Source organism: Sminthopsis crassicaudata, chromosome 4 (genome assembly GCF_048593235.1).
Source record: "Sminthopsis crassicaudata isolate SCR6 chromosome 4, ASM4859323v1, whole genome shotgun sequence".
Classification (NCBI taxonomy): domain Eukaryota; kingdom Metazoa; phylum Chordata; class Mammalia; order Dasyuromorphia; family Dasyuridae; genus Sminthopsis; species Sminthopsis crassicaudata.
The window spans coordinates 356,650,621-356,665,094 of NC_133620.1; the positions used below are offsets into that span (position 1 = coordinate 356,650,621).

A 14,474-nucleotide genomic window follows, 5' to 3' on the forward strand; every position below is an offset into this window, starting at 1 on the left:
TGGGCTTAATTAGTGACTTACTTAGCAAAGATCACCACACAAATTACCTTAGCTTAACAAATTCTAGTTAGCTTTCCCTGAGGTCATACAAGGTTATCCATCATTTGTAGGAACAGATATATGACACAGCTGTTCTATAGGAGAGCAATCACACAATTTTGCCACTTGACAGTTATTTGACAATCATTAAAATTGGGTCTCATGATATACATACAACAGACAGGGGTGTTTTTGAATGTAGATTATGATATATGATGAGTTATTCACCAGTTGTTGAGGAGGGTGTCATAAGGAGTTTGTGGTTCAAGTACAATTGCCTAGGAAATTTTTTGAGGATGGGAATCATCAACTTCTAGACAGCAAAAATCAAGTATCAGGAGCATCCTCAGTCATAGTAAATAAGAGAAGAACTAGAGCACTGAAACCCATTAGAAACACTCACGGACCTTCCTTTTGCATATATTTGCCATTTCCACGATTTGGTACCCCTGGATGCTCCCTGGATATGGTAGGTACCAATCTTTGTAAGTGACAATTAGACAAATGAATGTTCCTTTCTCCTTGGAAAGGGAAACAACTTACATCAACAATTCCAGTTAGTTCACATACCTCCCCAGAGAAAGCCTGTCCATTGAGTAGATGCTCTGACCCCTGGCTATCCTCACTTCCAAAATGTAACCGGATTTCTTCCAGACGATGACTGTATGTCATGGGTCCTCCAGATATATTGACCAAATGTTCCTTGTCGAGTCGGAGGGACACATGCCTCCCTGTGTTGTACATAGTCCCACTGACCTAAAAGACAATCCATAAAAGAATAAAGGTAAAGACTTTTTCCTTTCTATTCCCCTTTTCATAAAATAATCATAAAACTTCTTAACAGATTTAGAGCAATAACTCTCAAAAAAAGGTGTGAAATAATTTATTCATGGTCTTGGAGGTTGAATTTTGAATAATTTCTTCTTTATTTATTGAATATGAATTTCACACTTGTGTGTGGGGAACCACTTTCTTTAATGAATTTGATGCTTAGCCCTTTAAACCAGATTTAATTAATATTTAATTCATCAAGCATTCATCAAGCATCTATATGTATAATGCTCAGGAGAGACCTTGCATTCAAGGAATTTGCAATCCAATGAGGGAAAAAGGAAAAAAATATACAAATACTTACATATGAATGAAAGGTCCAGGCAAAGCACTATGAGAAATTTTAAGAGGAAGAAATCTCTTTTATACTGGGCAAGAAGAGGGAGAAGGTTATATTCTTGAGGGAACTAGCTTCTGAATTGGATTTTGAAGGAAAGGAAGGATTTAAAAATATCATTTATATATTTTTAAAAATATCATCTTTTACTCTAAATATATCCCTTCCCCTCCTATGTAATCCATCCTTCTTAATAAAGACTAAAAAAGTAGGGAAAAGTGGAGAAGAAGCAGTTTTGTAAAACTAATCAAGAGGAAAAGCAACCCCAAACAGAATAGGTGATTATTTATGTACATAATCCCCATCTGAAAGAGGTGTATTTTGTCAACTCTTATCTGGGGCCAAGCTTGATAAATTGTAATTACACAGAATTCAGTTTCATTTATTATTGTAGTTTGGAAAGATTTTCAACTGGTAAAATAGAGAAAACCTTCACATAAATAGTGGTCCATGAGTTGGGTTTAAAGAAAGTGGATTTTCAGCAGATAATGATAGGAATATTTTGCTTCTATGATAGCAAGATATAGAACACCATTGTCTCCAAAGCATTGAAAATGAATATCACACAGAGAACAATGGAAAGGAAAATGGTGAATATGAGCTGGCTACAGCCAACATGGAACAAGGATAAAGGTCATTATCAGTTAATTATATGATAAGAGAAGATGAATTGATTATAAAATAAAAATAGGAGATGATAGGTGGATAGCTAGAGTGCTCCACTGGTATACTTGTGATATTAGGAAAAAACAAAGGTGACCTACTTTTGTGAGTCAAACTTTCAAAAGGACAAAACCAAGAGTTAAACTAGATGACACAGATGAGTTTTAAGCTATGCTATTGGTTTACTTGTATCATCTGCTTCTTTTGCTCCTATTGATAGGCTGCTGAATGGAGCTAGAGAAAGTCACAGCATTATGCTAATTGGTTATTTTTTAGATTCAAGTTACCTCACTGGGCATTCAGTATAGATAGGCAGTCTTTGTTTCTCCATTATTGATTCCTTATTTCACAAAAACTATTACAAACTTTCTTATCCTTCCTCACTTATTTGATTTATTTGGTATTATTTGGTATTCTGTCCTCTGGTCACTCTCTTCCTTAAATTTTTGTGATATTATACTCTCTTAGTTCTCCTATCTGAACATTTGCTCCTTATCAAACAGCTATGCTGATTCCTAATCTCATTCCTTTATTATTTATTTATTTATTATTTATTATTACCTTCTCTTTTCTTTCTATATTCTTCAGTAACCCAATCCATGTTTATAGGTTTAATTATCATCTTTCTATTGAGAACTTAAAGATCTAGTACTAGGGTCTTTCCTGATTCTCAGTCCTATAGCATTCATTGAATATTGGCAATTTAAAAGTAGATATCCTGGGCATATCTCCAACTCATTGTGTCCAGAGTAGAAAGCATTATCTTTTTCACCCAAAAAAGAAAATAGTTTAAGATTTCAGAGAGAGAGGGGAAATTTGCTGGAAAAGGCAGGAGATTATGAGATCAAATAAATAGTAAGAGGGCTTATTTTTGTCAAGAAGAGCTATCTCATTATCCAAGACTGGGGAAAAGAAGTTCAGATTAGGGGATAATGTCAAGAGAAGATACATTTATGTGATTACAAAAACATTTTCTATGAGATCTGAATAATGCTAGCATTGAATTACATAACAGAAAGTGAAGGTAACTTTCAACTTAAGTATTAATAATTTGTTGTGTTTCATCTTATTCAAAACTTAGCTCTTCTTTCCTTCCTTTTCTTCCTAGATTCACTCCTTTTCTGAATATCTGTACTTCCACAAAATATCTCTGTTGCAGTTTCACTCTGAAACATCCCTCCATGCCTGGGGCCACCTCACCTTGAAAAACCCCAAAGTTCCCATCTCAGGATGACCCCAAATATCCCTCTGTTGTGCTGTTCAGTCATTTCAGTCATGTCTGACTCTTTGTGTCTCCATTTAAGTTTTTTTTTTTGTCTGGGATACTAGAATGGTTTCCAATTTCTCTCTGTAGCTCAATTTGTAGATGAGGAAACTGAAGCAAACAGGGTTAAGCGACACAGTCTTAAAGGCCTGATCTGAGCTCACAAAACCATATTTTCCTGACATCTGGCCAGGTTCTCTTATCAACTACTTCACCTCAGTGTTAACACCACTGTACCAGCTCCCTTATTCCAAGGGTGTTCTTCTATTTGGAACTAGCTGACCTCCATTCCTCTGCCAGTTGTGCTCCTGTCTTTCTGGACTTTAACACCATCCTACCATATGGATATATTCTTTCCTCTTTTCCCAATATCATGCTTTTTGTCTTATTTTTTTTTCTTCTTGTATATATATCCCCAACACTTAGCACACTGCCTGAAACATAGTAAATACTTTATAAATACTTGTTGTTTTCCCCTGCCTTGCCCAGGTGAATAACATGGAAGGAGACATATGACAATCTTAAAATCCAGATGTGAAAATCCCAGTTGATTTCTGATTTGAGATAAATGCCTCATGATCTAGTATTCCCCTCCCTGTCTTTCTACTTCTCCTACTTCCACTAACCCATTCCCACAATAGACTTTGCATATGCTCAAAGGATCAGTTAATGAATGTGTATTTATTGATCTTCTCCTACATGCTAGATGTTATAGAGATTTAGTCCTTGTATAAGAGGAATTGGATATGTTGCCAGATTTCTTGAGAAAATTGTAGGGAAATAGAATGTCTTTTCCTAGAAAGTTTCTGGGGTCCCCCATATAGATGTCTCAGTCTCAGGAAAATAAAGGGGCTTGATGCCTGCTCAGATCATCTAAGATGGAGACATCCATGAAGTAGGGGAATACAGAATGTCTTTTTTCAGAAGCACCCCCAGTATCTCCCACATAGGTTACATGAGCATTTATCAAAGCTCTTTTATATACTTGTCCTCAAGTTGCATACAGTCTAAGGCAAAATCTTTTAAGAAGTTCAATCATAATTAGGAGGATGGGGAGGGAGAGTAGAGACTTGGGAAATAATTGAAAAAACCCTAAAGTTACTGTGAATTCAGCTTTTAGAGCTGGAAGAAGTCTTAAGAGACTGACTTTCTCTTCTTTAATATGCTCCATGTTAACACTGTCATAAGGGAAAAGATTTATAACCTTAGTTTCTTCAAAGCCTTCTGTTTCTGGCACTCAATTGAGTTTTTATGGCTTGTGGTGAATGATCAAATATATTTGCATACATTGACACATAGAAAATCTAGAAGCAATGAGAATTTTAAAAAAAGAGAGAGAAACCTCTTTGAATCAGACTACAGAGGGTAGCAAAAGAGGTAGCTTTTTGTGTGTAAAAGGAGTTTTCTGAAATTTAGGAACTTATATTTTTATGCATAGTACAGAACTTCGAAAAAAATCCCATTTAGGAAAACTGTGTCTTTGCGTCCCAAATATCTCTACATCTCACCCTCCCCTTCCAATTCTGCCCATGGTAAATGGAATGGTATGTGAAGAGGAATTATGGCTCCATTTTTAATGTGGCTGTTGCCAAAGTAAGCACTTGGCAAATTGGGGTTTAGGCAGATCAGAGTTAGGCAAACTACAGCTCAAGAGCCAAATCTTGGTCCAATGCCTACTGGATTTGGCTTGTGGAGCAGAGATTGATGACCTCTAATCTATCCAATTCCTCATTCGCTAACCCTAAAATTAATTTATTTTTAATTTATAACTGGTGGATACCTCTCACTAATCTTTCTATGCTATAATTGAGTGCGTTTTTGTTTGTTTGTTTTTTTGCTCTGCTGTTTGTATGTTCTGTACCTGTTGTCTGTATATTCTTTATAACTAGAAGCTAGATGTCATAGTAGATAGCATGTTGGGTATAGAGTCAGAAAAACCCAGGTACAAATCTACTCTCAGATACTTAGTAGTTGTGAGATCATGGGAAAGTCAATTAATCCTTCTCAGCTTCAGTTTTCTCACCTGTAAAATGGGAAAAATAACAATACCTATCTCACAGGGTTATTATGAGGATCAAATTAGATAACATTTGTAAAATAACACTTGGCAAATCACATATAAATGCTAATTATTGTTACAATTATGATGATAGTATATATATATATATTATTACCATTATCATCATCATCATCATTCAATTTCTCTTTGAGGATAAGCTCACAGAATAAAAGACTAGGTCAACGTAGCTCTCCCTAACATGTGCCAAACCTGATTTATTCTCTGTAGGCTGAATATATCATGAACAATCCCCATTCATTGCTTTTTCTTTACCACACTTATAGAATCAGAGGTTTTAGAATTATAAAGAGACCCTAGAAGTAATAGAGAATCAAATGAGATCATACTTGTAAAATGCTTTACATTAGGTAATGTAGATAATGCTTTAATGTAGGTAAATTAGGTAATGCTTTACAATAGGTAACATGTAGCAGATGCTTGGTAAATACTTGTTCCTTTCCCTTCCCTTTAGAGGCCATCTAGTTCTAATTTTTCATTTGAGGTTCAGAAAGGTTGAGTGCCTTACATAGATCACACAGTTTATATTAAAAGGCAGAACTTGGTTTTGGATACCATCTCTACTTTTTCTACCCATCTGATTTTGACAATTTTCTAGTGTCAACTGATGGTCCCAACTGATGGTCCCAAGGTCCATGGAGACCTTGCCTAACCATTTCAATTCTTACTTACCCCTAAGCTTTTAAAGTCTGAGGAAACTTAGTGCCTGGCATGTATTATCCTGCATTGTTAGTGACCTTATTTTTTCCAAAGAGACAATAAATTCTTTGAGGTCAAGGGGTTGATTTTAATTTCCTTTGTCATGGTATCTAACTCTTCATGGTGTCTCACTCTTCATGACCCCATTTAGAGTTTTCTTGACCAAGATACTGGAGTGGTTTGTTATTTCCTTCTCCAGATCATTTTATATATGAGGAAATTGGGGCCAACAGGATTAAGTGACTTGTCCAGGGTCAGCTGATAAGCTAGTAAGTATCTGAGGTCATATTTGAACTCAGAAAGATGAGTCTTCCTGAATTCAAGCTCAGTGCTCTATCCACTGTGCTACCTAGCTGTCCTTTACATTTGTCTTGAGATGCAAAGTGACTTAGAAAACCATGTGATGTTATATTTGTATTCATTTTATTAAACATCTTTCAATCATATTTTAATCTCTTCAGGTAGCACTGGGGACGTTTGCAGACATTGAGATTGATTTCTCTGTTGTACAATACCAAATCCAATAGCTTGCACACAGTGGGTATTCTATAAAAATTTGCCTAATGGGAGGTTGTTGATTTGAATTAGTTGTTGGTTAGAGCTGGGATTTCAACACAATTGCCTTCTGTAATAATAGTTCATTGAAATACTCTGTTGCCAAAATAATATCAATGAATGTTGACCATACAGTGGGTACCAATTTTATATTATGAAGACATTATTGACATTTGTATCCCAAAGCATTTCAAATGCAGAAAGCAGCTCCTGAAAATTTGAAGATGGGGAAAAAGAAAAAAAGGAAACTGAAGGAAACCCCACTATACCATTACTCTATGTTTCTCCATGTGTCAGTCTGACCTTGTGGTTCTCTATCTCTTAACTTGGTGCCAACTTGAAACAATCTGAGTGGAGTATGAAGGCAATGGGGAGGACAGCGTTACTTGCGCCATTTGACTTTTTGCTGCTTAACAATTAAAGATGGTCCTCCCTGAACCTCCCTTGAAACTGAAATAACATTAATTTGTATTAATCAGAAGAAGACGTGTAGCCAGGGTATGCTTTGTTGCACTTTAATTTAAAAGTAGAGGCTTGACAACATTATGTATGATATCTAGCCGTACATCTGCACTCTAGTAATTAACATTGCGGCAGTGTCATTTTATCTGTAATGCTAATTACTGTGTTTCAAATGAACTATTTTGGTGCACAGCATGTTGGGAAAAGGGGCATTGTTCAAGCTAAGAGAATGGAGGAGGGCAGGGGGCAGGATGTGCAATTTTCCATTTTTGCAATGGATACAAATCGCCATCTTGTTTTGTTTTAAACTAAAATAAGGAGGGGGAAAAAAAAAACACTTTAGCAAACTGACATGTTCAATCAGTTGTCCCACTATGCAAGAATACAAGATCTCTGTTTGTTTCTGATTAAAGACATGGTAGGAATTTTAATTTCTTTCTATCCAGAGGCATGGCCAATAAATGAACAAGCAGTAAGCTTCTCCTCTAGGAGAGCAGAATACTGGTATTGGAAAACCTAACTTCACTGCTTTGAGTCCTATAGATTGCCTAGGGAAAGAAAGCCTATATGAGGATTAGGAGGACAAAGAACTGTGTCACTCAAATACTTTGTGTCTTGGATTCCCCACTTTTAATCATTACTTACCCTGGGAGAGGGTTGATTACACAATGGAGAGAATTTAACCATAAATGTTTAATTAAACATATTGCAGACTTTACTTTGTAAAATCATGTTTGCCAAGAGTTATATGTACATAAATTTTTTAAAGAAACTGAACTGAAGTAGGGGAGTTCACTATTCAAAGCAGGGGTTTTCAATCTGTGACTTATGTATCCTTTGGGGGTAGATTTTTGGGATTCCAAGTACATGGAGAAGAAAAATCATTTATATTTTCACTAACCTCTACCTGAAACTATTTCCTCTAATTATGAGTGTAGTTAACAAATTTATTTTCAGAAAGAATCCATAGGCTTTACCAGCCTACTCAAAAGGACCCTCACACTCACAAGAGCTTTGATTAAAAAAAAAATCTATGGTAAATGCTTTGATATATTAAACCTTCCTATTTATCTTATAAGTTTGAATTTTCAAATGTTGCAAAGTTGGTGTTATATAGCATTTTATTAGCCCAAACTTTTTAATGGACACATCTGCTATGTGAATTATGTTTTATGATAATTTAATAGTTTGAACATGAAAATGTACAGTTTAAATATTGAATCTTTGACCAATCAATTCTATCTTTTGCATTTAGTGAATAGATTGAGAGGGAACTCTATCACTATATGATTTATTTATATTAATTCTTATTCTTTTATATTTTTTCTCTACCCCTGTCCCCTCTCTCTCCACCTTTGATTAGACATTCTTTAAATGTCACTTAAGAACATATAAATGTTATAGGCCTAAGTAGTCACATTTAAAATGAAGTTGAAGACCACATGTGATTCATTCCTTATGTGGGATTCTGGGTACTATTTCTCAGCAAGACCATTGACAAACTGCTCCCTAGAGGAGAGAAACCAGAATGATGAAAAAGAAGACTGGAGGCTATGGCAGTTGAAAGAACTGAGGATGCTTAGTTTAAAGAAACAAATCTTTGGGGAAAATGAGAGCTATCTTCATGTAATTTAAGGCTGTCAAATAGAAAAGGGATCTGACTTTCTTTGCTTTGCCTCAGAGAGCCAAACTGAGAGCAAAGGGTAAAAGTCCTTCCACTCCTTGGGAAGGGAAATGGTCTTCAGACATAGTTGATATAGACTTTACTTTTTACTGTATCATGGTATCATTGTGAACATTAAATAAAAATATTCATTTGAGATTTAAAGAGAGAAAGAGAAGGTAATCATCTTAATTTTTTAAAAAGAGTTTAGGGTTCTCCAAGACTTCAGGAAAAATGTGTATCCTTGACCAAGTAGAGGCTAGATAGCCAATTGTTAGAGACGATGAGAAGGGGATTCTCATTGACACATGGGTAGTAAGATTCCTTTAATCTCTTTGTGTATAGTTTCCTTGTAATGAATGATATCCAAGACTTTATTATCTAGCATTTTATGTTGCTGTTTCTTATTTAAGATATATTCTCAAAGAGAACCAGAAAACAAACTTCTATAAAAGAGGGATCACTATAAGTCTCCACACATTTCAATATAGTGTTGGACTCTTAGAAGTCACTTAATAAATATTTGCTGATAACTTGATTTGTTAAACAATCGATTAATTATATGGAACAGTTGATTCTTAATTAGTCCTCTAGCCCAGAAAACCTATAATCACAAGATTTTAATAAAGAATTAAACTAATTTTAAAAAATTGATCATTGTCAACCAGATGCTATAGTTATGAGATACAAATGAGTCTTAAATAAATTAAAATGAGCTACTTCTTTGGATGAATAAAAATTGGACATGCCTTTGTAGGTCTTTAAATAGTTAAGGTTTAAATAAACTAATCAGTCCTACGGATGAGATTCCCAGCTACTAAAGAGAAAATTACTCTTCAAAGTAGGAGAGGATTTCTCTTTGATCTCACTCCTTATCAACAGTGTCACATTAAATGAACATATTCAATAAGGAGACACTGAATTCATCAGAGAGAAGAGACATATTCCAAATACACATGGATACAGTGGGGTAGTTACTTAACAGAAAAAGCAACTTCTAGACTTAGAACATCTGAGAACAGAAAATGGTTATAGATTTGAGCTAAGCTAAGTAATATGAGATACTAATAATAGAGATACTACTCCCGGCAAAAAACTCTGAGAGGACTCAAAACAAAAATGACTTTGAATGCTGATATTATGGGAGTTGCAATTTGGTTTAGCCACACATGTTCTACATGTGTCTACTTCACTACCACCATACTTATAATTTTTGTCCATTCTTCCCATGGATGCATATATTTGTGGGAAAAATTTGCGGGGATGATGTTTTATAGTTCTTTTTCTTATAATGTCATCTTATTAAATGCTTTCAACAAAATTAAATTTAATCAACTGACTGACTGCTAAGAGTAAGTACAGTAATAGGGGATATATGAGCAGGAATGTAGTTACACAGAGTTATCCCTGGAATCTGAGATCACCCCTAATCTCTTAAGAATCCAATTCTCCAGTATGAATGCAAGTTGGGAAGTTAGTCCAGAGAGTGGTACCAAAACTAAATGATAGAGAACATTTCATAGGTTTTATAGGAATGTAGCATATTAATTAACTACTGGGGATTCCTAAATTATATACATTTGGCAATTGTGAATTTATATTGTGTATCAAAAAAATCTCAATCTAATAAAAATTGGGGCAAATCTTTAAAAACTGATTTCACAAAATGAAACTAATGAAGATCACTTGACTTAATGGAGTTAGCGAGTATCTGTTCAACATTTATTTCTGCAGAGCATGCTTGAATGAACATTAGGTTCAGAATTTGAAATATTCAATAACTAGTTATTTGGTTCGCTTGATGCAAAGTATCTATTAGGTTGCTATTTTTCTCTTTCAAGGTAGTGCAATTCAAATATATTCCAATATAACTTAAAAATAATTAATTCCCTACAGTTTAAGTGGGAAAAATGAAAATATGGAAAGGCTGAGAAAGAACTAGGATTCCATCTGTTTTAAAAGAAGAGGCAGCTGCTTTGTTTTTCTATGCACATAATTTTCACATCTATATTCCCAGTCTTAGCCATTCTCTTATACTCTAATTCTACATCACAAATTGCCCACCAGGATATTCTGTAGGCATCTCAAGTTCAACATATACAAAGGGGAATCTTCTCTTCACTTGAGATTTCCTATTTGGGTTGAAGGTACCACCATTTTCCCAGTTATGTAGGTTCACATCCTCAAAATTATCTTTATGTCTTCTCTCTCCCTCGATACCCACATTCAATCATTTGACAAGTCTGTTAATTCTATTTCTGTGACATTCTTAGAATCTATCCTCTCCTTTCATCCATAAAAGTCACCACTTTAGTTCAGTCAATCAATCAATAAGCACTTACTCATTCTGTGCATTTGTATTCCTGGCTTCTAATAGAGGGAAAATAATGATAATTAATAATAAGGGCCTAGCATGTACTTAATAAATTTTTAATGACAGATTAAATACCTACTAAGTGACTGGCCCTTTTCAGTCTCTCCTCCATAAACCCAGACTATTATAACAGCTTCTTAATTGTTCTTTTTCCTTCCAAGCTTTCCCCTCTCCAATTCATCTTCCACAAAGCTGACAAAATAGCAAAGCTCTAACCATGTTACATTGAAGGGCCATCAGTGGTTTCTTATTGCCTCCAAGATAAAATACAAGTTTCTCCACTTGGAATATAAAGCCCTTTATAGACTAATTCCAAACTGTCTTTCCAGGCTTATTTCATGTAACTTCTTTTTGTGGATTCTATATTCCATCAAACTGCTTTTCCCTAGTACTCTATTTTCTGTCTCCATGCCTTTGCATAGGCCATTCTACATGTTTTAATGTAGCTTCTTTTACACATCTTAAAAGCATTAGTTTTCTTTCAAGGCTCAGATCAGGTATTACCTCTTATGGGAAGCTTTTCCTGATCTCTTGGCTGTTAGTCCTCTTTGCCTCCTCCGATCATATTTTATTCACTTATCTGCATAAATATTTTATATCTCCACACTGGAAGGTAAGCTCCTCGAGAGCAGAGAATGCTTTCATTTTGCCTTTACAACTTGAGTACCCAATATACTGTCATACACAAAGTCAGAGGTGCTTAACAAATGCATGTTGAAAAAAATAAATGGGTTGGTGGATGGATGAATGAATAAATGAATCTGACTGCTATTAAGTCATTTACTTATTAATTGACCTGGGCTGTTACAGGGAAAAGGACTTTCAGAATCACTTTAAACAAATAATCTTATGAGTTTCTCTTACACTTCACTAAAGCTTCATCAATGTCAGAGAAATGCCCTAATATCTTCATGCCAACTGGATTTGTTACTCAACTCCTGATGTTTAGAAGAAGCTCCAGGTGGTACTATTGTAGCCACATAACATTTAGTTGCCTTGAGAGGTATATTCCATATTGCAGATTAAAATAGTGGGATTGGCCAGATATTCTGGTATATAAATCATGTCCTTTCCTTCCAGTTGGATTTTCTGTTTTATATCTTAGAATTTTGAGTTTCATAACAGGTTTATTTGAGAATGATATTAATAAGCTTAAGGCGGTCAGGACATTTGATTCTGTTGATCATCCTTTTCTCCTGGATCCTTTCTCCTTCCTGGGCTTTTGTGACATTACTCTTTTCTAGCTCTATTCCTACATGTCTGACCATTCCTTTTAGTCTACTTTGCTGATTCAGTATATATATATTATATCCCTGAGTTGTAGATAAGTTCTGTAAGGTTCTCTCCTAGATTCATTTCTTCTCTTCTTTCTCTATACTTTTATGGTAACCTTTTACCATAGCTTCTATGGGCATCATCTCTCAAAATGCTTTACAGATATACATGCCTATATGCATGTAAATCCCACTATACAGGAACATGCACACAAGTATGTACAAATGTACCTATATGGATATACATGTTTATATACATGATACTTGTGCACATATGTATTTTTAGATGTACAATATCAAAAATGAGATTGGCTTCATATTAATAGTATATTATAGTATAGTAGCAGAGAGTCATTTCAGAATTGGTATATTTGCTGTAAGATACCTAAATGATTAGACTAAGGGTAAAACATCATTACAAATTAGAAGAAAGGATGAAGACATTGCATGGAAGTGTCATAGATCTTATTGACTTGTTTAAACAAGCTATTGATTGTGAAGAATATGAAATGGATAAAAGATAGACATTGATTCTGATTAATATTATTTTCCAGAAAGATTTTAGTGATGAAGAATAGTCATTACAGTTGAGGCCAAAAGAGCCCAGAAACTCACTCAGTTAACACTTGATCTTCTTATTAAACAGAGGAGCACAGAAGCCAAAGTTAACATTATTTGTGAATACAAGCTCATTTAGAAAACATCACAAAGGAGGACGACTGAAGGGTATGAGTAGCACCACCTCCAAAAACAATAAAAAGCATTGAAGGGGAAAATGATCCTGTATAAAGTTTGGCATTAGACCCAGCAAAGCCAGATCATTTTGAAAACATTTATAGATGGAACTGGAAGGATGACAACAAAAAGATGTGAAAAAGAATACATTTAATGTTGTGTCTGTAGTAAGTGATCTATCACAATTGATGGTAATGCAGTTATCACAGCTGGACTCCACCACTTCATTACCTTATATGCTACATGAGGAAATGAGGATGAATATGTATTCTTTGCCATTTGTCCCAGACACAAGAGTTGTCTAGTTATAGCTTTTGTTGTTTTCATGTTTCTGGCTCTTTGTGACTCTATTTGGAGTTTTTTTGGCAAAGAAACTGGAGTAGTTTGCCATTTCCTTCTCTACTATATCCCCATTTTATAGATGAGGGGCAAATAGGGGTTAAGTGACTTGTCCAGGGAAGTACTTGAGGCCAGATTTGAATTCAGATCTTCCTGATTCTAGCCCCAGTGTTCTAGCCACTGTATTATCTAGCTGCCCCTAGTTACAGCTCTACACAATAGGAAATTAAAGGAAAATTAATCTATAGAAACATCTGATATCCACACCTTATAACATTCTATCCATTTTCCTAATGAAAGGGATAAAAGGCAATGAGATTGGCAACAGATTAGCTGGTTTTGGACCAAGGTTTTATATTTACCTTCAAATAGCTATGTTTGTGCTTATTATCTTTGTAACATCTGTCTGTCTTCCTGCTGGTACCAGTCCTATTCAAGTAAGTAGAATTTGATGTTGGCTGATACTAGAGTCAGAGATGGTGTCAGCTACTCAAAAAATGAAGAATAAAGAAAGGAAATGAAACTGTCTTTGGAGACAGCATTCTATTTTTGAGGGCACAGGAACAACAAGGTAGACAAACAGTATATGTAGACACAGGGGTGGGGAGTAAGAATGGGAAGGGTCAAAGCAGATCAAAGAATGCTATGAAAATAAACATTTCTATTTCTTCATAAGGAATTTTTTGAATAAAAAGTTTTAGGCTGAAGATTATGGTTTAAAGAATGTATTTCTAATATAAGACAAAAATGTGCTTATTGTTGAGATGTAACTCAGCTAGGTGATGCAGTGATTCTAGAATCAAGAAGATCTGTGTTCAAATTCACTCTTAGATACTTACCAGCTAGGTGACCCTAGTGACTTAACCTCAATTTGCCTCAGTTTCTCATTTGTAAGATGGGGACACACTGGAGAAAGAAATGACAAACCAAAATATTCTTTGCCAAGAATATTCTTTAGACAAAGTCTATGGGATTATGTAGAATTAGAGACTGCTGAACAACAGCAAGCTCATTTTTTCCTTCCTTATCTAAGGAATAGCTGGTTCCCTTGGATTAATTGATCTAATTGGATCAGCTAGCTCTACAAAATTCATATAGGATGGAGTATGACCAGACTATGACCAAGAAAGTAGTAAGAGAGATCAGTTTAATTGTCCCAGGA

At 34.9% G+C, this 14,474-nt stretch overlaps 1 protein-coding gene across 1 annotated transcript in view; it reads right to left on the reverse strand.

The window, feature by feature from the left end:
* CA10 (carbonic anhydrase 10) overlaps positions 1-14,474 on the reverse strand; it is a 550,225-nt gene that overhangs the window by 143,339 nt on the left and 392,412 nt on the right. The window contains exon 3 of the mRNA XM_074261822.1: positions 610-795. Within this exon, the coding sequence (XP_074117923.1) occupies positions 610-795 (186 nt within the window). The remainder of the gene's footprint in view (positions 1-609; positions 796-14,474) is intronic.